The sequence below is a fragment of the Martes martes genome (assembly GCF_963455335.1).
Source record: "Martes martes genome assembly, chromosome: 14".
NCBI lineage: Eukaryota > Metazoa > Chordata > Mammalia > Carnivora > Mustelidae > Martes > Martes martes.
Genome location: NC_137902.1, coordinates 62,936,975 through 62,962,272, shown reverse-complemented (window position 1 = coordinate 62,962,272; position 25,298 = coordinate 62,936,975). Strand labels below are relative to the sequence as shown.

The 25,298-nt window shown below is 43.9% G+C and overlaps 1 protein-coding gene across 2 annotated transcripts in view; it reads left to right on the top strand.

Moving 5' to 3' along the window:
• ARID5B (AT-rich interaction domain 5B) overlaps nucleotides 1-25,298 on the top strand; it is a 174,676-nt gene that overhangs the window by 126,136 nt on the left and 23,242 nt on the right. Inside the window, exons 1-4 of one of the 2 annotated variants that reach the window (XM_080823420.1) lie at nucleotides 6,032-6,499; nucleotides 7,948-8,060; nucleotides 14,108-14,312; nucleotides 16,271-16,323. In XM_080823420.1, the coding sequence (XP_080679546.1) occupies nucleotides 6,496-6,499; nucleotides 7,948-8,060; nucleotides 14,108-14,312; nucleotides 16,271-16,323 (375 nt within the window). In that variant the 5' untranslated portion in view covers nucleotides 6,032-6,495. Of the gene's footprint in view, nucleotides 1-6,031; nucleotides 6,500-7,947; nucleotides 8,061-14,107; nucleotides 14,313-16,270; nucleotides 16,324-25,298 lie in introns of those variants that run through there. The other variant, XM_080823419.1, reaches the window with a different exon arrangement.

Sequence of the window (25,298 nt, the reverse complement as noted above, 5' to 3'; positions counted from 1 at the left end):
CCTTAAGAAATACCCAGTAAACATGGAAACAATTCACTTAATCTAATTGTTAATAGCTTTCACGCAGGGTTTTTTTTTTCTTTTCCCTCCATGTCCAGCATGATCTTCTCCATTAAGAGTGGAGCCCGAGCCCCAGGGTCTGGAAATGGACCCTGGGTACCAGGCATCCAGGGAGAAGAATGGCAGGAGAGATGAGCTGCCGGGGAGAAGGTTGAGCCCCTTTGGCATTTTGTTTTTAATTTTTTTAAAGATTTTATTTATTTATTTGATAGAGATCACAAGTGGGCAGAGAGGCGGGCAGAGACAGAGAGAGGGAGAAGCAGGTTCCCCGCTGAGCAGAGAGCCCGACGCGGAGCTCGATCCCGGGACCCTGAGATCATGACCTGAGCTGAAGGCAGAGGCTTTAACCCACTGAGCCACCCAGTGGCATTTTTAGAGACCATTTTTGGTTTTGCCGGGTTTGCAGCTTCATGACAGGACCTTGCGGCTGTCGAGGGAAATCTGACCCTTTGTGTAGAGCGGTAACACCAGGACCAAACTGCCATCAGAATGTACTCTGTGCACCGAGCTGTGTCCTCAGGTGTACACTCGGCCCTGATGTTTCTTCACAGAATTGTAAAATTTGAACTTCCATCGGCTCCTGATGCCGTAGTGCAGACACCTCATCACCTCAAAGACAAATGAGCACTTGTGAAAGAGCTGCGGGCCGCCACCTCGGGGCCTCTCACGGGTCCTGAAGGGGACCTTTACCTGAGAATGGGGCCCCTGGCGGATACTGTGAGGGCCAGAGCAAACCAAAGGGAAGCTGAGGGTTTGACAGGTCGGGCATGGATTTCAATCCCTATTTCCAGAGTCAGTCTCCTGAAAACCCAGAGTCCCGCCTCACTCTACACCCAGATTTAGCTCCCAGATTTTCCCCTTATTCCCTAAGTGGTAGTGGAAAGTGTCTCTAATCCCCTTCGTCTTTGCCAGCGCCCTTGTAGACAAGCCTGTTATACACTTCTAGAACATTTCTGCATTCCTTTGGAATTCACTACATTGTTTCAGAAGAATATATAGATAACATTTGGTCATTTAAATTTCTCTCCCTCCTCGAGACACAGAGGGGAAATCAAGATAGAAATCTGCCTGTCACTGCTGGTAAAACCTGACTGAAAAAGAGGTTTGCTTGTGTTTTAATGGCAAGATCGCGTGGAGTCACATGCTTTCAAACCAATTAGCAATACAGATGAGCTAGCAAATCGAGTTCCATTTATAGGGTGGGGGAAGGGGAGAAGTCAAATAATCTGTGTTTTTAAGTGTTTCTGAGAAATGAAGACCTCCGGGGCAGAGAGAAGGCGGATCAGGAAATAGCTATGCAAATCACATGCCTATGAAATTACTAAAACTTTGATCAGGGGCATTAACAAGTGCTCCAGCATTCACAAGTATGAAACAAAGAGTGAGTAAGACTGGGCATGTTTTGGAAGGGATTACAAGAGTGTTGACTTACGTGGTTTGTTGAGCAGTCAATGAAGTCCGAGGCTGTTTTGGACTTCAGCTGCCCAGGCCGTCCAGGTATGACAAACGTACTAAGACATTCCACTCTCATTAGTGACTTGTGGGGATCTCAGCGAGGCTGACAAGCAGCCAAAGTGGCAGGACCTCGTGGGAAGCCTGCTTCCTTTCTTTTTTGCCCCCTGCCCTCCTTCTAACAACACAACTGCTCACCCCTCACAGGAGGTGGAAACGGCCCTGGGTTCTGAGAGAGGGTCGTTCAGTGGAAATGCTAAATCGTGGTTATGGGCCCAGTGGTCCAGACAGCGCCCGGGGAGGGCTGGAGCCAAGGCAGACGTGGACACTTGCAGCGGCCACGACATCCAGGGTGGCAGTGTGATGGGCCCTCAGGGGCACACGCAGCGGTCATCGCTCAGGGCAGTAGAGAGTGAGGGCATGGTGAGGGCGGCTCCTGCCTTGGTTCACACCTCTGAACTATTCTCTCTCATGCCTTGGTTTAAGAAAAAAAATTACCCTGGAAAAGGGAACAGTCAGAACAGTTGTGGAAAATGATAACAGTCTTCCGGTGGGTTTTGTTTGCTGTTTGTCTTACCTCTCGCCTCTTGCAGTCACGTCATCCGTTCGGTGGGAACGTCCCACAAGATGGAGTCAGGCACGTCAACGGCCCCAGGGGCTCGTGTCTCAGACAACATGGTTGCTTCCCAGACATTCCTGTTGGGTGTAGAAGGTTGTTTATGGGAAAACAGAATAAAAGTAAACTTGAAAATTGTTAAATCTGTGTGTCATGAATGCTCTGCGCATTCAGGGAAAGATTCAACCAGTTAACAGACTTTGAGTAGCACCAGCAGCCGCCGCCGCTTCCTGGCATCATTCTCTTAGGTGTGGAGCAGTGAGTATAGGGAATCTAGCTGCGGATTTGAAATGAACGTTTCAGGGAATCATTTATGAATTTTTAAACTAAAAATGTTGGCTTTAAGTTAAAGCCAAAATGAGGGCTGAGAGCTTCTGTTTTTCTTTTCTTTTTTCCCAAGTATTTGAAAACTGAAATTCTGTAAGAGATTATCTGTGAAATGCCTTTCTTTTATTACACCCATAAATTTCAGGAGTGGCTTTGATCAAGCCTTCTGCCATGCATGGTTTCTAAATCTTTTACTCATACATTAATAACTTTAAAAACACTCATCCTATTTTTGTTGTAGTGAAAGAGGAAGTTTCTAAATAGTCAAAAGGGAAACATTGAAAATAGAACACAGTAAATGATAACTAAATTAGGGTAATTTTTTTTCCAGCAAGAGCAATGCTCCATGCTGAAACTTGCCAGAGTATTTTAAGATTATTGTCTATAAAGCAAATATACCAGAGAATTGAGATGCTCAGAGGAAAGGCATTACAGAAATGCAAAGTATTATCAGTAATGCATACTATACATGGAACGATGTTTGTCAGTCCCTAATACATCAGTCAGAGGAGTTTAGTTTTCTGGCTTGTGTTTAGTGTTTAAAACACACACACACACACACACACACACACAGGCACATGCGCACACACGCAAAACTTGCAAATCAAGTGAGCTAACGCTCTGCCAACTTCCTCTAGATATTGACCCTGGGGGTCAAACTCTTAGGAAAATGATGCCTGGTTTTCCATCCCCCTAATTGCAGTCCCCACCAACAAGCAAGTCCTATCTCTAAGAGGGAGCTCACAAAGAATTTCTCGAGAGAATATGGAGCTGCTTTGGCAACAAAATGCTCTCTGCAAAATGAGAAGAAAGAGTTGTTAACTGATGAGTCAATCCCGCTTTTATAGCAGTTTATCTTCGTGGTATTTCCAAGAGCATAAATGTTATAAAAAAAGAGAGACGGTCATGACAGGAAGAACACAGTAGAAAAAAACAGGAACGTTTAAGCCAAAAGCAATTTACTTTGCCAGTAACTGGTTACATTTCCTTTGTTTTATTATTATTATTTCAAGAGTTGGGGTTGAGCTGAAAGTTTCCCACACCTGGCGCTGCCCTGACACGTAACTTGTCAGAACCCATAGTGAAGTGAACATATAAAAGAATGCCTGGAAATTCTGAGCTTCGAGACGCGTTAAGAAAACAAACAAACCCAAAAACCTTGTTTTGCTATGTTGTCTTTAAAAAAAAAAAAAGGTTCTATTTTATTAATATTTGACGGAGTTAAGAAGAGGAAAAAACAAAACATGCGGGTCAGATGTCGAAGCCGCCCGGAGCACCCGTGGTCACCGATGCTCCTGGGATCAACACCAGTGGAAATAGTAGTGACTTCACAAAGGCGCATACTTGTTAATTTCATGACGCTGAGTAAGAGGAACAGATGGGCAGTCAGAGAGGAAAGATTTTTTAAAAACCACAGAGATCTTTCACTGTTTAGGCAGAAGCGTCGGTGGCCTCCTGCAAAGGGGGAATGTGGATGGCTCTCTCGGTGTTACAGACCTGTGCGGCCTTCGGGGAAGCCTTTCACCTACTGCTGAGTCAGGTCGGCGGGGACCTCGCTCCATGTCAAGCCTGTAGGCAGCTGTTGGCTGCCTGAGATGGGCCCTAGCACCCATGTGCTTTGTGGCATTTGGGTGTTTTTGTTCGGGGAAAGCTCCCTGGTGACTACCAGCCTACGTTAACCATATAGCTATCTCATTCTGAGACAGAATGAATGCCTCTGTCTGTTAGAAGTTCCTTAAATCAGGGACTCTGGATAAAATCCAGTGGCCTGGGTTGGACTCCTTCTGCTACCTGTAACCAGTTGCAAGACCTAAGACAAGTAATTTCTTCTGTGTCTCAGTTTCCTGGTCTGGAAAATGGGGATAATAATCTCCTCTTCCTGCTGGTTTGCTGCAAGTTTTACATAAGTTATTATAGGCAAAGGGCTGACGGGCACAGAGAAAGTGCTCAGTAAAGAGCAGCTATTCTTACTGTTTGTGTGTAGTATTGAAAACATTCATGTGAAGAGCATTGACTGAATGCTGTGAATAAGCCCGGCCAGAGCTGGGCTGTGGATTATATACACATGTGAAAGTCGCCATGCATTTATGGCTTCTCACTATTATTTATTTATTTATTTACTTGCTTACTTAGTTACTTACTTATTTATTTTGTAGTGGGACTGACTAGAGCCAGTTGTGCTCTCAACAGCTTTACTGCTGGCTCCCCACACTCCTGACCACCACCACACCATAAAGCATTTGTTTTCACTCGCCCGCCTAGCAAATGATTTGTTCTCTTGACTCTGTGAGAAAAAAAAAAAAGTAGCCTGGAGTAACCAGAACTTTTACTCCCCCCACATAGCCAGCCCCTCAATTCCAAAGCTTCCCCTGGGGTCTTATAGATCCCAGAGGTTTCAGAATATATTATGGTCCCCCCCCCTCTGCCCCCCACAGTCCTGCATGCTCCATTCTCCCTGGGACTTTGAACATCTGCTCTTTGGGGCACTGGGGCATTGGGGGACAAGATCACAGTCCTTCCAAGATGCCAGACACAGGGGCTTAATGGTCATCAGGAACCAAGGGCCTTGGGTTTTCTGTCTCAGTTCACGGAGCAAGCTTGCAAGTCTCTGGGTGATGTTCCCAGAGCTCAAGTGTAAATAGTGAAGGGAATACAGTTTTACAGGTGCCTAGTACGACAGGTACACACATGGCCAGGATGGTGGGTTTGGCTCGTGAAGACTTGAAGGAGGTACCTGTGGGCATCTTTAGTTCCATCCGTCACTTTTTCATTCACCAAATTGATACTATGTAATGCCATCTCCTGGGTGTGTGCTGGGCAGGTGACAGATGAATCCACATGGTCCTGCCCTTCAGGACTCTCCAACCAAGGCTAAAATAACCCCTAAACCACAGCTAAAATACCACGAATACAGTGGTACCTTCCAGAAGAGAAAGCCAGACCAGGAGGGGAGAAGGGAAAGGAGAAGCGAGGTCTGTGAGTTTGAGGCTTGAGCCATCGGTGGGATCTGCCTAGCCTACCTGCAGTGTCAGCGACTTGCCTCATTAGGAACAAAAGGCTTTTTCTCTTGATCAGATCCCGTTTAGAGTTAAGTGTGTGTGAGCAGAATATTAGGTGCTAGCCTGTTCTAAATTTATGATTCTCAGAATTTGCTGGAGAAGGGCATGTGCTTCTCTGGGTTCTGAAAACAGCTCAAAGAATGGAGAAAATAGACCCAATTTGAGGATGACCTATTGTCAGTTCCCGGAACCTCTGCCTGTATTTAAAACAGCCTGTTCAGTACAAGTTCTATCTAAAAGGCCTTTGGGATTTGAAAGCTTTCTGGAAAGAAATGCTTTTTAAGTGGGTTTTTTGCCAAAATGTGAGGAAGGAGAGATCGTAGTTAACAAGTCTGAGAACAGAGGCAATCCTGTTTTGTTTCTTTTCGTGAAATGTCTCAGACCTACCCCACGTTCTGCTCCCTTTCTGTCAGCTCTTTCCGCTCAGCTATTATTTTGATAAGGGACACGAAAGGACATCCTTCCCTCACGCTCATTAAAGTCTTAGCACTTGGGTCCGTTGTGGAAACACTTCTGTGCCACACGGAGTCTCAAACCAAAATAGTCCACGCCCTGGCTCGGGGCTGAGGCTGGGGCCGGTTCATGGAAGGTGGTGGCAGGAGGCTGGGACAGGGGAGCAGGAGGTCAGGATCCACAAAACAGGCCCGATGAAATCACCAGCCCCGCGCAGGGCGGGGGAGAGAGCAGAGCCCTCCCTGCCTGCCCGTCTGGCAACTCCGGCAAAGTCCTCAGAGCTCATCCCACACACTCCGTGCTAGTCACTGCTGTGTGTTTACATGAGTAATGGAGCTGCGGGGGGAGGGGAGTTGTAAGCAGAGCGCGGAGCCTGGCAGCTCGCATTCGCAATCGCGTTCGCCTTGGGAGGGAAGCTGACAGCCACACCAAGTCAAGTCGAGACTTCCAGGGACGTGGCCGGGAAGCGGTCACATGCTGTAGCTTTCGGGAGCACAGACATCCTCAGACAGATGTTTGTCGACTGGAATGGGTAATCGCGACTTTCTCTTTGCTTTGATTTTTGTCTGGGAGTTTGTTTCCTCGTGATAATTCCAGGCTGGCTTTGGGGGATGGACTTCTGGACACTCGTCCGCCGGTGGGGGGGGTGGGTTGGGGGGAGGAGAGGACAGGGGGTTTGGGAGGGGGAGCCTGATCCCCACAAGCCACTTTTTAAACTTTTGTCCGACTGGAAATGCAGCTCCGCTTTCCCGAGCTTTCCTAGCAGCAGAGCTGTTATCCACAGTAGAAAAATCGAAGGAGCGGGACTTGTTCTGTGAGTGAGAGGAGTACAGTATCAGATGTCCCAAAACGCCTGGTTCACTGTGTGATGTCAGGAAGATGAACAGCAATTAAAAGCGTCCCGAGTTGTTCGGAATTGGCACTGTCGTCATCCTACCTTAAAGCAATTAAAAAGTGTGGGTGTCTCGAAAAGGCTGGAAGAACACTGCTTGGGGTGTAATTCATTTGTTTGGAACTGTTCAAGGGCTTCTAGGTTAGTGCTTTGTTTTAATTTTGCTCAGCTTGGGTGACTGATGGAGCTCGGTGTGAAAGCTGATGCCGGACACTCGGAGCACTAGATAAACAGCGACTCTCTTTTTGCTGCTTTCTGTGTGGATCTTAAAGGGGTTCGAGCTCAGCATCAAGGATGAACTAGAACTTTGATTTTGCATCTTGTCTGTGGCTTTAAAAAAGTATACCCTTCATGGAATCAGGCCAACCCCAGTGTGATCTTTGCAAGTTATTTTAAATAACCCTCGAGATTGTCATAAAAACTCCACTGGAAGAGAAAAGAGAGCATGCTGATTTGAATGTAGATGCCAGATTTGCTAAGATCTGAGACACACTGGTCGCAATATTATTGTAAATACGTGTAAGACTAGCTTTCCGATTGTTATCATGAATGCGCTTTCTGTGCTCTCTCCCTACTTATTTGTATCCTATCCACTTGTATGGACCACAGTTTCAGAAAACGCTCATGTCTCCACTTTTGAGGACAGAAGTTTTCGAACGCTGCATTACTAGGAGACCGTAATGGGCTGGCAAGTCACCTAGGTTTCTGAAAACAAGATACAAAACAAAAAAGAAACATCTGGGAGCCTGGCTTAGGGTTGTCCTTCAGCTCAACATGTTTCTTTTCTAACAATAGGGAAGTGCATTTTCCTTATTATTGTCCTTGGGAGCCGAGAGCTTCGTTTTATGTATGCTAATCAGCCAGGTTAGAGTGTGCTAGATTAGCTTTGGGAAGTGTGTACAGAACCGTAGAGTCTACTAAGACGCAAGCCTTCAGAGAAGGGAGCATAACGTGAGGGTGGGCTTGCACACCTGCGTGCCCTCCGAACAGGTTAGAGGGCACCTCTCTATTAAACACACTTGGTCTCTCTTCATAAGGGAACCCATGCCAGTGAAAATGTACATGAGTTGTTCTTCGTTTGTTTTCAGCGCCAAATCTTAAAGGCAGACCACGCAAAAAGAAGCCATGCCCACAGAGAAGAGATTCCTTCAGTGGTGTTAAAGATTCCAACAACAACTCCGATGGCAAGGCTGTGGCCAAGGTATGATCGTTCGCTTCCTGCTCTCGGTTTGGCTGCATCTCCCCCCCCCCCCCCCCCACTTTTTCTCTTTATCTCTCTGCTCTGGTGTCTTGGTGGCAGTTTTCAATTCAGAATCTGGCTTTGGTATTCACAGCTCTCTGGGTCTGTTCCCGCCACCTCCCCTCCCCTGGGTGGCTGGGGGAGGGGAGAGCGTAGGCATTTTGATTAGTCAACAGAAAGACTTCCCACCTCCCAGTCTGGCCTGTTGGGTAAAGGACAGATGATTAAGCGCCCACGTCACTGAAGCTGAGATTTCATAGATGGTGACACAATGACATAGTTTACTCTGCTTGTATCAAAAATAGACCAAGCTGAACCATCCTCTTTCTGAACGTGTTCATCTAAATATGTTGCAGAGATTAACAGAGGATGAAATTAGAAATGGCTAGAATTGCGTTTTTTAGTTCTGTTTTTCCAAAGTCACCTCTAATTTATCGTAGACTAAAACTGAAGATGTTTACCTGTATGGAAAAACAGTTACATGGATACAGGTACCCATATATGCAATTGTATCTCCTGAAGGATCTCTATTAACACAGAATGAAAATCCAAATTCTAAACTATTTCTCAGAGCCCAGGCCCATTTTGCCCAGGCATTCCTCGGAGTCCTGAAAGTGCACCCCTGAGGTATTTAGCGCCATGAAGGGTGAAGGGTCACTTCATGTTTTTAGACTTATCTTTTTGACTTTTGTGGGGTTGGTCAGATTTGCATGGTTCTGTTTACCGGGTGTTTGCGCTTAGGTGTTGAATCTGTGCCAAAGGTAGCAATAACCCCTTTAGGACCCAAATTAAAGACCAGATTTCAACTGATCCTATGTTTCCAGATCCAAGGACTAAACTTAACAAAAATGGGAACATTTTCACTAGTGGTGAATTTGGAAGATTCTGATGTAGGAAAATAAGAATTTGGTTCTGTGTTGGCAATCTACTGTTACTCTCCCTTATATGTCACTCCTCTTCCCAGTGTAATGAAGCCAGCCCTAGACAGCCACAGTTTATAAATCTTATTTTTAGCGGATGATTGTTTTATCAGGAAGTGCTGAGGACTTTTTGGATAGGATTGCTTCGTGCTTCCAAGAATGCAAAGGGTTAAGAAGAGATCAACCAGTAGAAATGTGTATTTTCTGGCTACACACCGATCTGTCTTTCCTTAAAGTTATTTTTGTCCTGCCCTTTTGACCTTCTGCAAATGAGTGCACATGGGTACCAAGAATGACATTTTCTAGTAATTTGGACATCTCAGCCCTGGAACTACCTATCAGCTTGCATGGCCTCGAAGGATGTCAGCAGGAACAGTTTATTCCCTGTGCTGTGATTTGCAAGATACTGTAGGATGGAGTGAGAAAGTTTTAGGATCTTAGCCTTCAACCGAGCTTGCCCTGCTGATATCTTAGGTTGGCCCCCTGCCCCATACCTCCAAGGTGACATCATGTGTTTACCCCAGTATGTTTGTACCTGAGCCCAACGGGATGAATGAAGCTCCTTCCCATGTCATCTGGAGTTACTAATGAAGTATGCCTCTGGGAATTTTACAAAACTCATACAAATTGATCTGAAAGACAGCACCTCTAATATTTCTCACCATGGAAGGCTGCTCAACACTCACAGTAGGACCCACAAAACTGAAGAGAACAGGAGCCTGTTCTGTATTTCATGTTCACTGGATTCTTAGGCAGGATCGTAAAAACCTGGGTTTTCTAGGAGACCTTCTTCCCCTACCCCCATCAACGCTGCCGTTCAGAATCTTCACAAAGAGGTTCATCATCCTTCCATCATTGGTTTCAGTGGTGAGCGGATGAGGCACCAGCCTCAGTCAGCCCCTGGGCACCAGCTCTTCTCAAAGTCTTGGATTACAGTTCTGCCTTGGTCGCTTCCAAGGGGTCTGGCAAGACCACTTCAACTAAAAGAAAGAGACTAGTAGGCATGGAGTATGGCGGGCTTATGTGTGGACACCAGCACACAGATGGGAAATCTCTACAAAGTGAACAGGCCATCTCTGGGACCAGGACAACCACTAGAAAGGCATTTATGTCTTAAAGAGGTCTTTTCTCGTGAAACACTGTCATAGAGATTACAAGCCTGTGACCATCTGATCACTTGCTGAACTGGAAGCAATATTTCAAGGGACAGTTGGGCTTTATGACCAACACCTGTGTGACTGTGTTTTGCAAAAGTGTCTCAAACAGACTATTTCTAACCATGGATACATACCAGCTCCACACAGCAAAGCTCTCTAGAGTGAGAACCTCCTGGGTTTGTGGTCTGCATGGCTGGAGAGCATTTCAAGTAATTTGCCTGTTGCCATCAAAAGGTTGCACTCTCTCAATGAAAATGTAAAAGCCAGCTTTGCCAGACTCTGTTTTTCAAGGGACGGAGGATTTCGTGGCTTTCCAAAGTCACACGGGAAAGAGGCTACCAGTTCTCTGAAGGTGTCTTGAAAGTGTCCAATCAAATCCTGCTGTTTCCCTGGGACCATCTTATGGCAGCTGATGTGGACCCAAGCCCATTCATATGGTGATCTGTACAAGAAAAATCTTCTCAGTCCAGTCCTCTAATGGGAAGGCCCCACAGATAGAGGGCAAATGACTTTTCACATTCTGTAGGCACTTTTGAAAGGCCAGAAGTGTATTACAGGCGCTTTATACTCAAAAAGGAACAAAAAGAGGGAAACCACGGTGTGCCGTACGTTCTTTCCCTTAAATCACAAATATCCCTTTGATATTTCACAAATGCGATACTTTCCTTATTTTCACTATGTTTCCTCCAGTTTGGTCCTCAGAGCCACTCCCAGGAATTATCCTTCCTGCTTCACCGGGGGGAAGATGAGGGTCTCCTAGCGAGTTAATGACCACATCAGAATTAGACTGTAGCTTCTTCTTTCTTGCTGGTTCATCACATCTTGCTGCCCCCATTGAGGCTGGATTAGTTATAACTCAGTCCAGTGAAGGGATGTGGTTAATATCAAATAGGTGGTGGTTCACTGAAAACATTAAACGTGGATTCTTTAATTAGCACTTCCTCAATCACTTTAGAAACCCCAAAGCTCTTAGTGAATTCAACAAGTAGAAGGGGTTCAGGTTGGGAAAAACAGATCTAGGAATTAACTGTCACCATCAAAAGGTTGGGCATTCTCAAGATCAACATGAAGACCACCTCCTGTTTTTAAAATTGCAGGAGATTAAAATGTTAACGGAAAAAGAGAATATTTGGGGTAAATGTGAAAATATGTAGAAAGGAAGTTGGCCAGGTCCTATCCAGAAATACAGTAATAGCCTAAAGGGCTCTTTTATGTTAAATCAAGAAATGTATGGAGCTAGCCGGAGAAAGGAAACCACTGCTCACTTCTTACAAGGCATCTGCTTGTCCCCACCCCCCCAGCCCCGAAGAGGAGAAACCTGCTGGCTCACCCACCAGGGTTCAAGATGGAGTTCAGTAGGTGGTAGCCTGGCTTTCCCAGGAGCCTTCTCTACAAAGCAAGGAGTCTGAATGACTTTGGACCTGGTTTGTGCACCTGGTCTATGCTTTCCTTCTATTTCTGGATGCTTCTGCACAGTTTGAAGCAGAAGGTTAGGCAGCCTTCTAGACCTTAAGGGAAGCCTCATACTTCCTTAACGGTGGTGCTTCTGACCTCATAATATAAATAATGGCCATGATCACTGCAAGTTTAAGACTCGGGCTGTTTTATATGCAAATCTTATATCTGCTCCTGTTTGTGCAAAACCAGGATTTGGAGTGAGGCCCACCTGAGTCCAAAGGCAGAGTTCTGACCCCATGAGCCAACTACAAAATACATAACCTCGCCGAGCTTCATTTTCCTCAACTATAAAATGGAGCTAGAGGCCTCCCCCTGATGATTGTTGTGAACATTTGGTGGACTATAGGAAGTCCACAGCACTGTATCCAGCTCATTGCTGGGCCTCAATTGATACTGGTTTCCTTCCCTTTGCTCAATATACAATAGAAGGCATGGAGGCTTTCTATGCTTTGGAAACCACCTAGTTTTATCTTGTATTCCTCATTTGATAGATCATGTTTCTAAGGTTTTGTAATGCCTAGGGATAAGATATGCTTTTAATTGGAAGTGTATTTTGACTCTGGATTCCATTTTTTTATGAGTGTCAGTAAATTATGGTGTTGATTACCGCAAGCCCTAGAATGAGACCACCTGGATTCAGATCCCAAGCTCACCGCATACTAACTTGGACATGACCCTGTGGCTGTCATTCATCCCCTCTGTGCCTCAGTTTCCTCATCTCTCACGCAAGAATAATCACGTGCCTTGCTAGGGTCGCGGACATAAAATGAGATAATACCTTAAAAAGTGCTTAGAACAGAGCCTGGCTACATCGTAAGCACTCACAAAAGGCCAGGGCAATGCAGATTAAAACTGGAATGATTTTCTGATTTCAAAAGCCATTAAATTAGAGATTTCATCAGAACTTGAGACTCAGTCTAAAATTTGGCAGTGAGAAATGATGACAACATAAAGTTTCACAGGATGTTCACCTTAATGTAATGTGACAAAGTACTCAAGTTTGAAAATATTGTAAGTTAAAATTCTACATGGAAAAGTGTTTTAGTCCCATTTGCACAGCCCCTTAAAAATTAAAATCTTATCTGGAGGCCCAGTTGAATGAGTTGTACAGGAAGTTTTATTTTTTTCCAGAACCAGCCTAAAGATATTAACCTCGCACGTTCGCTTGAGAGAATAAGTTAAAGAAAACCCTGGCAGGAGGATACAGTTCCCTTGTATAAATAAGCACAGCCTTTTATATTCTTAAGGCCTGGAAAGGAGATGCTGAAGGGAAAGAGAAAGAGGGGTCAAAAATCTGAAATGGAAAACAATGTTGAATATGTGGGACATTTTTATTCATAACGTTTCCCCAGCACTTGCCCTATTCTCTCCGATGTTAGATACGGAGATATAAAGAATATCGGAATGTACACATTCCCCATGGGCGCACTTGAACTCCAAGTCTGACCCTTTGTACTTCCCCCTTTTACAATTAAAATAGCTCAGCAACTTAGCGTTATATTTAACAACCATCAAAGGCCTCTTGTAGAACATGGCAGTGAACAGGGAACGTTAGGTTAGCCACTCAGTTCGCCGAGATCCATATTCGCCTAGAGTGTGGAAGGAACCACATCTGGCACGTTGGCCGCCATTAATTTTTTAATTATGGCGCTTTCCATTACTCGTCTTCGGTTTTTAGCTGACCTCTACTCTTTCCCTTGTGGCAAGTTAATATCTCCTATTACATTCTCAGAGCTGACCAAAAAGCCATTAAAGAGTGGAATCTTTTGTTTCCTACTGAGGATGTATCTGGGCATCCCCCTCAAGTGACAGAACCCACCTTGCTGGTGTTCCTGATGCCAACATCTGCTGGCATTGACATGTTTTTTTCAGGTGGCGGGAAATAGTAGCGGCAAGAAACGTTTACTGTGAAGAAATAAACTTTCTTCCATGTTGATTCAAAGTGCGCAATATGGGACTATTTATTAAGAAGACACGATTTTGTTCAATGACATTAACAGATGGTGCCCCTTGGGAAAATAAAAGTGTGTAAAGAGGCAAAAGAATGGTTCCACCAGACGGGGACACTGTTTCTGGTTTCCTATCAACATACTTGCAAGGACTCGAAGGCTGGCGTAGTTTGGCCAACTACGGCCCCTCACCACCTGTTTCTATAAATAAAGTTTTATTGGAACACAGCCATACCCATTCACTTCTACGTCTGTGACTGCTTCTGCGCTAGTTGAGTAGTTGCAACAGAGACGATCTGGCCCCGCAGCCTGCAATATTTACCACCCGGCCCTTTACAGAAAGTTTCCACCTGGTGATCTGAGACAATTCATACTCAGTGTTGCCTCTACAAAGCTACTTCAGGGCAAAGTTAATTTACTGGCTCCCCCCTCCCACACAGTGAAAGCTGTCACTGGCTGTGCCTCTGTGAGTGCTCCAAGGTGGTACTTGACTTGACGTGGCGTATTTTTTTCCCCTTTTCCAGGTGAAATGTGAGGCCAGGTCAGCCTTGTCCAAGCCGAAGAATAACCATAATAACTGTAAAAAAGTCTCCAATGAAGAGAAACCAAAGGTTACCATCGGTGAAGAGTGCAGAGCAGATGAGCAGGCTTTCTTGGTGGCACTTTATAAATACATGAAAGAAAGGAAGACTCCGATAGAACGGATCCCCTATTTAGGTTTTAAACAGAGTAAGTATGCTTGTTTTCATTTCTGAAAGATCAAAACTGCCCCTGTTCTTTAAATTGGGAAAAAAATTTTGACTCAAGGTTATGTCGCAATCCTAATCTGGGGATGATGCTTTCTCTCTGTTTATACTAAATCTACAAATCATCCAGCCCAGGAATTTTTCTCCCTGCCCCTTTCCGCTACACTGTTCCCTTCTGGGGCAGTTGCAGTGAGATATTTATAGGCTTGAATCCACTGATTATGACTGGAAATAGACATGTTGAAAGTTTCTCATTTTCTGTTTTGTCAATCTTGAGAGTCTGTAACGCCTTTCTTCTGAGATAATAATATGACGTCACTTTATCAGGCCCAGATGTTGCCTGCAAAAAGGCAGCTTTAAAGAGGAGGACATTGAAAGGTGGACAAAACAACCAGAAAGAGAAAATGTATTTCCTAAGCCCCAAATTTGTTAAGAGAGAACAAAAACCTCACTTCAGAGGAAACACAAAATACCCAGATTTGAACCGAAAGCCCAATTTTGGATTACACTTAAGCATCATAATACATTTTTAAGTAGAAAAGGAAACTCGCAGCTGAGCAGAATTCCATAGAAAAAAAAGAGAGAAGAAACCCAGATCCGGTCCTGATTTCACAACCGAATATATATTTTGCCTCTCTCTGGATTTGTAGCACACAAAGCAATGAGCCCCTGGCTTGAAATAGTATTTTCTCCAAATGTATCTTCCTAGATTAAAACCATGTGTCATTTTGATGAAGAATGTCAAACCTGTATGTTTTACATAACAATTTACATACCTAATAGCAATTGGCACTGATTGCAAGAGAACACTCGCAGCCATTATAAACTTATATAACTACGAATGATTACAATGTTTGTCTGAAAACTGGTTGCTTGAAATAGAAGTAAAATTAATGTACTGTGAACAGCTTTGTTGCATTATGCATTGGTTCAGATTAAATCAAGGCCGAGGCCGGGCTCCTGATAGCTTTGAAATAGTGCAAGGTTCAACGAGGCTTTTCCAATATGTTGTGTCAAAGAGCTTTTTTTTTTTTTTTTTTTTTTAATTTTATTCTTCATTTCCCTTACCAAGGCATTACTTGAAATTCAATTTTCCCCTCTTGTAAAAGAGTCAAATCCATAGCAGTCCCATTCCGTGATGTTTGGGACAAATGAAGAAGGTTGCCAGCAATTTGGCATAATTGTTTAAGAGCATCAACGTACGCAAACCCTGCAAAGGGAGATGTGTCCTAGAAGAGTATATATTCAAAACATCACACAGGCAAGTTAGGGGACTAAGTGGACTCAGGACTTGAGTCTTCTGTGAATGAGTTCTTCCTTCCCTTTGATCTGTTATGTCACTGCAACTTCAAGGGTAAAATGGTGTGTCTTACTCATTACAAGGCACCACGTGTTAGTGAAATATGGTATGAGTTCTTAATATAGTGCTGCCTTCAGACATTCTGTTAAAAAGGTAATCGTGTATAAAAGTGGCTGGTATTTCTTGATTATGATAAGTTCTTATCTGAAGGAAGCGAGATGTAGTACCCTTTAATCAGTAGCTTCTTTCTAAGGGTTGAACAAGACCAACCCTAATTTTGAAATCTCACACTTGTCCCCAAGGATGCTGTTAACTTAGCTTCCCTGGGTGTGCTGATGGCAATAGGATTAAAACTGTGTTGTCCTTTATCCCCAGAGTAGAACCATTTCCTATTTGTGACTGTTTCTTAAGAAATATTTTAAGTGGTAATAATATATCCTGTTGTTGATTGCCCTTTGGCAAATTGTTTCCTAAGAACTTAGCTCTCTGGGGTACTAGTGTTTTGGGTTTGTTTTTTTGGTTTGTTTTTTTTTTTTTTCTCTTTCTCATTGAAAACAAAACAAAACAAAATGTTTTGATTGACATTTCTCGGAAGTATGTTAATGCAATGCTTATCTAAATACTTATTGTCCCTCTAACAGTTAACCTTTGGACTATGTTTCAAGCTGCTCAAAAACTGGGAGGATATGAAACAGTAAGTGTTTAAGCAACTTAAATGAAATAATTTTGCAATCTAACTCCCCCACCCCTTCTCTAACCAAAACGGAGAAAATAAAAAGCTAACCGTCCCTGACTGCCTCCTCAAATGGCTCCACACTTTTTGGGGGTTTATTGGGCCGCTTTTGGAAATGATCCCAATTAGTTCCAGGTTTGGCAAAATTGTAAACTTGTCGTAAAAACTACAAGTGGAAAACATATGTAACTCTCCCCTGTCAGGGAAATTAGTTGGGTCTGTAATTTTTTCCCATGTTGAGAAAGGGCTATTATTGTACAACAAGCCAAGATTGCATAAAAGAAATTTCCCTTGGCAACATACCTGACATCTGTTCATGTCTAATATGGGAAATGTATTAAAGGCTTTCAAGAGTAATCAGTATTGGCCATTAAGGAATAGAATGCAGCAGAATCTTCTCTTATTCTAGGGCAAAGGAGCTTTATTAGACAAGGGTCAGTGCCGCATAAACAGGAAGTTATCAAACTTATTCAGAACAGGCTCTGACACTCTTTATCAGCTAATTCTAACTGACAGGAACGGGTTATTTTTAGCCCACAGGAAAATTTGATGGCCACGGATTTTACAACATGTATTTTGAACCAATAAAACGTTAGAGCAACAAACTAAGATTAAAATCTTGAAAGAGGAAGAAAGAGCTGTATTAATATAGCACGCAGAGATGAAATCTGTAATAAAATCAATTGACAGAGGAAGATGGCGTCATTGGAAATATTTTCTCCTCCACACAATGATCAGATTAAGTTGTGCAGTTTATTCTGCAATTGAATAAGAAATTATTTTTTTCTTTCTTTATGAAGTAACCTGGAATATCTCTGTATCATAGTAAAACGACAGTAAGAGACACAGAGTCAAGAAAATGAAATTCATTTTTAGTCCCACCATAATCACCAGTGTTTCTTGCCAGGTATAGCGTATTCTTTCACAAACGAATATAATGGTTTGATGTCAGGGATTTGGAATGGGGAAAGATGGCAAGCATGATGTGATTCGGATAATCTGGTATTTACTGCAGAGATACCTGCTATGAATTCTGACTCAGAACTCTAAGATGGGAGTAAATGTGTGTGTAAAATGTTTATTTAAGATCTGGGATCTACATATCCATTTATAAAGCAATACAATGCTCATATGAAGTATTATAAAATGTGTGTTTCGTAGACACAAATTTACTTAAATATTTGTTTGACCAAGCACCCTCTGTAAAAATAAATATTACGATTTTTCACTTGGTTGGTTTTGTGGATAGGACAAAGAGATTGACTTCTTGCCAAGGTGGCTCGTAGTTTTGCAAAATCTTAAGTTAATTATAGCTTTTGTCCATGTGAAAAAGATAACTTATTCGGAGCTAGTCTCGTGGATTTAGGAGCCTACCCCATAGCCTAGATTTTTGAGTCTAATGCTGGATGTTAAGAACAGGAATACACATTTATATGAACTGCAGATAAGTTACGTGATACTGCACAATATTATGAAATCTCTTTTTAAACCCAGAAATGTATTGTTGTTTACTGATAGGGAGAGTGCCAACAAATTCCACAGAATCCGTTTTTCCTGCTTTTGTATCTTCTGTATCCTCCCAAAGATCTGTTTTTCTCCACGCAGCAGCAAGTGGGTGTGGAATACACAAAAGAAACTTCTGATAAATTTCAGGGCACTCGCAGTATTCTGAACACATAGTATTTTTTCTCTTGCTGAATGAGCAAAATAACAAATGACCGCGCAATCAGCAAATCACTGGAACACGTATTTAATAAGTCTTATGTGTTCATGGCATTGTGTGGGACACTCTGGAGCATGCACAGATATCTAGGCTAGTGGTTCTAGTTGCTTGCCGTCCAGGAGAGACGGTGATTATAATGAAGAGACAAGGTGGAAAAAGATCCATTCGCCATTCAGGTTAAGGACGATTTCATTTAGAAACAAGGGAAGAAGACTTGTGGCTCTCCTACCTTCTGAGCAGGATTTTAGAGAATATTCGGAATTTAGATGTGAATGATCACAGCCTTCCAGGAAGAGAAAGCCAGACAGAGAAATAAAAATGTGGAGGTAGAATGATGTTGGGCGTAGAGAGTTGGAGTAACGTAAAGTCAGGTGACCAGTTGGCTGGGATGCGCGACCTCAAAGGCCAGTCCAGAGAGGACGGAGCCCTGTGAGAAAGGCTTTTGGGTGGTAGCCCCTGGAATTCTGTAGGCTGGCTGGGGGCAGGGTGGGGGTGGGGTCAGTGACGCAGAGAAGATCGATAAGAAGCGAAGTGTTATGTTTTGCCTCTCATTCTGCCGTCACTGTAGGGTAGGTGGAGTCAAGTAGAGAGAGGCTGGGATGGGGGGGGCATCTGGGACACCAGATCGGCATCTGCTTCCCATCTGGTTATACGAGTAGCAAGCCTCTTCAGCCAAGCCACAAAGAGGACTGGCAACCTCTGGAACTGCTCCTTCCCTCCTTCTCTATTTACCCATCAACTCCCTCGTTGTTCATTGGGTCCCTGCCGTTCTTCACCCCCAATTTTTTCATCTCCTCTGAGACAGTGAATCTACTTAGCCTTGTTAGCTATAAAATCTACATCCGGGGTCATAAACTAGATGAAGCCGGTTGGTAGGATTTTCCCTTCCTTCTTGCTCCCTCTCTTTCTTCTCTCCTTCCTTTTCTTTTTATTATTATTTTTTTTTAATGCTTCATACTACCTTGCTGTCCCTGTAGGCACTGCGGTTGGCTGCTCCACATTATGTCGCAGCTTTTGAATCCCCCAGGTACAGAATACATTTTTCGATTGGTATATGTTGACCAATAAATGAAATGAGATGTTCAGCGAGGATTCAGTTTTGAAGCCGCTCCAGCAGATGTATGCATAAGATCCCATCTGAGGACTTAAGTTGTCATCATTGTATTATTGAAAGACATTTATCTGTGAGATTATCTGATAGCAGAAGCACATGTAGACTTGTCATTAGAGCTCAAAAGAGATCTCGGAATCTTCTAGACCTGTGGTTCCCAGAGGCCACTCGAGAACTAGGGCTCAGATTTTCAAAGGGGGACCTTTCAAGTATATGGATCTGTCTAGACCTCCACACTGAGACATTAACTGCAGTGGGCCCTCGGCCTAAGAACCCGAGAATCCTTTTTTTACAAGCACTCCGGGTGATGCTAATTCAAAGCTAATGGTAATGGTGACTGTTCCCACTTCTCCTACTGGCTCTTATGGCTCCTTGCTGCACAGTGTGGCCCCTTCTAAGTCAAGCACCCAAGGTTAGAAAGTTGTCTTCACACTATTACTAAAGAAGCCTGCCAGAATATTACCATCCCTTTGGCCCCAAAGCAACACAAAGTTTCCAGTGAAGGTTTTTCCATCCGTGATAAGCCATTTTCATTTTGAATGAGGGAAAGCATAGTGTCCGAACCTTTTTTATGTTTTGCAAATTGGCCTTGGTGCAGAGAAAGATACTTGTCCTGCTTCGATCCAGACCCTCATTTTACAAGTGAGGAAACTGAGGCACAGTGAGGCAAAATGAGTTCGAGGGGACATCGCCAACTTCTTCAGATTCTGACTTGCTGAGAGCTTTCCGTGCAGCTGTCACAGCCTCCATCGCATCACTGGAAGGGAAGGGGTGCATAAATGACCATTCTTTGTGCCTACAATGCTTTCTCCCTAGTTTGAGTGATATTTTGGGAAAAGCCCCTAACAGCCTACCATCCTTAGTAGCATCTTTCAGTCGGGTCTTTGTACCTGGCCTGAGCCTTACCTGACACACGAACTACCAGCTGAGATTTTTTTTTTTTTTTTTTCAATAAAGATTTTATTTCTTTATTTGACAGACATAGATCACAAGTAGGCAGAGAGGCAGGCAGAGAGAGAGAGGGGAGGAAGCAGGCTCCCTGCTGAGCAGAGAGCCCGATGCGGGGCTCGATCCCAGGACCCTGGGATCATGACCTGAGCCGAAGGCAGAGGCTTTAACCCACTGAGCCACCCAGGCGCCCCCCAGCTGAGATTTTTATCTGATTCTTGAGAAAAATGCATGGAGTTAGGAGATGGGTCAAGAGGTCTGTGTGATGTAAACATTCAGTAATAATAAAAAGTTGCAAGTTTAAAATTTGTAGATATATCTCTTCTGCTGTTAACTTGTGACTGGATAGAGACATCTCTCTGGAATTCCTTCTGGTTTTAAAAAGAGGCCATCTTAATTGGCTTGTTTTTGTTTGTGGTTATAAACTATTCCAAACCTTCTGGTTTGAATTGCGGATTATGGATTATTTCATTGCAGTCCTTCACAACCCTCAAATTGAATTAAAAAAAAAAAAAGAGGAGCAGAAGTTTTATTTTAAGCTTTTAGAAGCATTTGACTAATGGCTATATTCAGTTCCCTTGGCCTCCTCTGCCTTTGCTGGAAATGAATTTTGTGTCTCTGCATCCTTAGGTTTAGAGATCGTAAATGTATTGAGTGGATTTGATTCCCTAAAAAACAATATCCCTGCTTTTGACTGGTTGGCAGTGAGGCTCCTTCCTTTACAATCGTATATCCAGCTTCTCCTCCCAAACATTTTAGAGCGGGGTCACCTACAGTTGAGGAAGCAGAGCTGGATATGGTTGCGCTGATGAGCGAAAGAGGTCTTCACTTCAGTGTCTGGTGAAGCAATTAAAGCATGAAGAGTAGCTTGGGGTATTACCAGGATGCAGTGTGTGGAGGGTGGTTTGCTAAAGTGATTTCCATTTGGCTAACCATGTGATGGTGAGCCAGAGGCAGTATTTGGAGAGAAGGTAGAGTAGGGAAATGGGTCTTGAGAAAATCATATTCTAGGGACAGAGGACCATGCAAGCAGTACCTTCCAAGAATGCCATTTTAGCAGCTCCGTCTGTCCCCGTGGCTGAGACAGGACCATTATTTCTCATTTGGGGGAAGAAGTCACATTCTTCTTGCTGGAAGGATTAGGCTTTTGATACCAGATTCTGGCTTTGACATCATTTCAAGACATCCTCTGAATCTAACCCTAGTACTCTGGATGGACAAGGCCTCTTGCTTAATTCAGAACTCTTGAGGCCAAAGATGATGTCATGTAGTTTTGAAAGGCTCCAGTTCCTGGAGTACTACCAGGAAAAAAAAGTCATCTTCCTTGAATTCAGTCCGCCCTCAAGGTGTCCCGAGAAAGAGGCTGTTTCTCTGAGCAGCCTGGGCAACGTTGCATGCAGGCAAATGTTCCTTTTGACTTCACATCTGCTACATTCTTAAGCCATGGACACACTGTCCTGCAAGATTTCTGATTGCTGTTTCCTAACCAGGCCACAAAAATTCCAACATTATTTCATCCCTGCAACCTCGAAGGTAAAGAAACCAAGGCTCCAAGGCCATGTCTTAGGTTAAAATTGTTACCCTTTTTTTTTTTTTTTTTTAAATAGCAGGATATTTTCATCAAATAAGCTATAGATGGGACAGATTCCTTTCCCACCCCCTGGACCCATTTTCTTGGCAGAGGTGTGGAGGGTTAGTTTCAGGCCACCTTGGGTCCTAAAGAGCAGTTTGGAAAACACTACATTTGGAAGAAATGAACATTCCTGAACATAATAGGTGTGCAATGCTCTTCACAGTTTCTTGGGTCTTGCCCACACCAGGGAAGGGAGTAACTGTCAAGTGTCTTCAAAGTGAGATGAAGTCTCCACACACCTACGCTGGTTTGCTTCTCTTGGGTGCCATCTGCTCAGGTTTTCATCTTGCTTTATGGTTGATCATATGAGGTTATGCTTCTTGCTAAGTTACGAACCCTTGAAGGTAGTAACTTCTCTTTCTTTTCATGATATCTCTCCACCCCCAACCCTCCATCCTCTCTACCTTCCCCCTCCACACCTCTGTACCTGGCCCAGTGCCCTCAGTGGTAGCCAGTAGAAGATGGATTGAGGTCAGGAATCCCTATCATTTAGGTGAGGGTCTTGCAGGAGATGACAAGGGAAGCACAATTCAAGAAAAATCATTGCTTGTAGGAATTTGGCCATTTTCTTCAGGAAACAAAGAGCCAGAAATTCTTTGTATCCTTAAAAACCTAAAATAATAGAAGGTCAGGTAGAAATGGGACCATGACCGAGAGGCTCCAGCTTAACCCAAGAGCTAGTCAGAGTCACCCCATGGCTGGATCAGCTGAGTGGAACTGGGGGCTAGACACTATGAGGCAGACACTAGTTTTGCCCCAGTGGGTTTTAGAGATAACACACATTCGGGGCAACAGAATAAAACCCGAAGCAAATGCATACTTTGGCATGGGGAAAGCATATTAGTGCAGGAGGCACATTTACACAGGTGGGAGCACAATGCCCGGTAGCTTGGTCAGGAGGAGTTCTCGCATTCTTTCCTTTCTCCTTATAGGGCTCTGGGACCCACAGTGGGTTTGGACAACGGGGGGATTAGATATTTCTCACTTTAAAGCCCGTGGACAGCATTTGAATTAAGAGCACATCTGGACACAAAAAATGGGGATGCATACCCAGGAGGACTGTGTACTTAAAAACATAAAAGCATTGAGCAGTTGGAAAGAGCACATTTTATGACTTTCCTGTGGAAAGAAAATATCTCAAAATGGCCTGATTCATCCAGGCCGGCCAGTGGAAGCTCGGTAAACAGGGACCACTTCCTGGAAGGCCCAGCCCTTGTCTTTGCTCCAGATCAACTCTTACTGGTAAAAACTGTATTTAAACCCAGAACTTGCTAGCAGGGGCTAACACAGACCACTAACCAGCTGTGCATGGCTTACTAATGCCAAGTGGCTCTGGAGGCTGGCCCCTGCTGCCACAGTTTCAGTCCTAGCATGAAGAAGATTGTTTTCCTCCTTTTGGTAATTCATTATTTATTCTTAAAGAAGTTTGTCATTTCTGTGATAGGCAAGTGTTGAACAGGGTACTACCCCCAAGTCTAGATGATAGGTGTAGGAGGGGGGCATGGTCTGTTTCTATACATTAAATATCCCATCATCAGTGATCTTTTGTTCATTACATTTTTCACAACCTGTATTATTTTGTTTATCTGTGTAGTCCCTTGTTTATGTTTGGTAATCCCCCCCAACACACACATACACACACACACACACACACACACAAACACACACACACATTAGGATGTGGTCATGTTGGGTGTTGGATCTAGTTTTCATTGTTGCATCCCAAATGCTAGCACAGCACCCAACAAGTGGGAGATGTTCAAGAAATATTTGGTGAATGAATGGCTGAGTGAATGGATGGATTCCAGTATAACTGAGACTTATCTGTGATTCAGTGGTGAACATAATAGCGAACCTCTGTTCTAACTAGATACACACGTGGTCAGGGTAAAAGGAGCATAGTTTTACTGGGTGGAAGTAAAATCTCAGAGCACTATGCCTAACCCATCCCCTTGGATTTTTGCTGACCTTGTGGCTGTGCTATTTCTCCACTAGTAAGAGACCCACAGCTCGAAGTCGAGACCTTGTAGCAGAAGCTGTGATTTCCACAGCCCTCTACTCACGGGAAGCATAAGGTCCCTAGATTCTGCATTAACACCCTGCTACACCCATGGGCTGTTCACCAGCTCATTCTGATGGGGAGGCTGTTTCGATGTAGTGAAAAGGAAGCCTGCTCTTGGGATCATAAGACATTTGTATGAGACCTAGTGTGACCATTCCACTGCTGTGTGTCCTTGGGCAAGTTGGGCAACCTCTCTGTGTCTTTCTTCTTCATCTGTGATGAGATTCCTCTAATCTACCTCACAGGCTGAAGGGAGAATGAAATGGTATCACGCTTGTGATAGTACTTCATAAAATATGAAACAGTGCACAGAAGAGATAGAAGGATGACAAAAGGGATGGTTTCCTCTGAAGTGCATGCAGGGACAGACCTAGGCTGCTTTCTGGCCCTGCTGGACTCCCCAGGGCCCACACACCTCATCTGAGGGAGAGAACTATGGAGGTGTGTTTCAAGGGGCCTTGGTGTGCTAAGGGCTTTGAGGAATAACAGAAACACGTGGGAGGGGATCCAGGTTCACTCCTTCCTTTACGTAGATCCTGACTAGATCGCCTGAAAGTGTATTATTTCAAAGATTAGAGGGAGATCGTAATTAAATATAAAATAATTACTGAAATGTATATTTTGAGTGTTTTTGAAAGGGGCTTGAAACCATTTATTACCATCTAAACCAAGCTATAAATGAAGGAGGGTATCTATTTTTATTTTTATTTTTTTTTATTTTTTTTTTTTTTAAAGATTTTTATTTATTTATTTGACAGACAGAGATCACAAGTAGGCAGAGAGGCAGGCAGAGAGAGAGGAAGGGAAGCAGGCTTTCCACTGAGCAGAGAGCCCGATGCGGGACTCGATCCCAGGACTCTGGGATCATGACCTGAGCTGAAGGCAGAGGCTTTAGCCCACTGAGCCACCCAGGTGCCCCGAGGGTATCTATTTTTAGTCATATCTGCCAGGAGATGCAAGAGGTGGTTCTGTCGAGAGAGAACTATTGAAACTCATTGGTTCAAGAATGCTTCCTGGGAAATTGAACAATGCAAACCTCCCATTGTCTCGGGGTCGAGAAGGGTTTATAGAAATAAAGGGGTTTTTATATAAAATGGAAAAGGTACCATTTACCCTGTAGTGTTTAACCACCCCTCCCCTCCTCCTTAGATTACAGGGACAGAGCCCCTGTTTGCGGGTTGAGATCCCTCCCCACCTCCCCGGGGCTTGCTGCCTCTTGCAGCTCTGCCGGTATATTTCAAAAGAAGCCCCGGGGCGATTGTAGCCACTGCCACTGCCACTGCCATGGGCACTTCTGCCACACCCTGTCCCCCCCGCCCCCCCCCCCCGCACATTCCAATAACAGAGTTTTCCTGTAACTCTGTTTAGAAGCATTCACAAGGACCTCAGAATGGGCTCTATCTCCTCCTTGCAAGGAAATACTAGACTTACTCGGATGTAGTAAATGACGTGGTTTCCC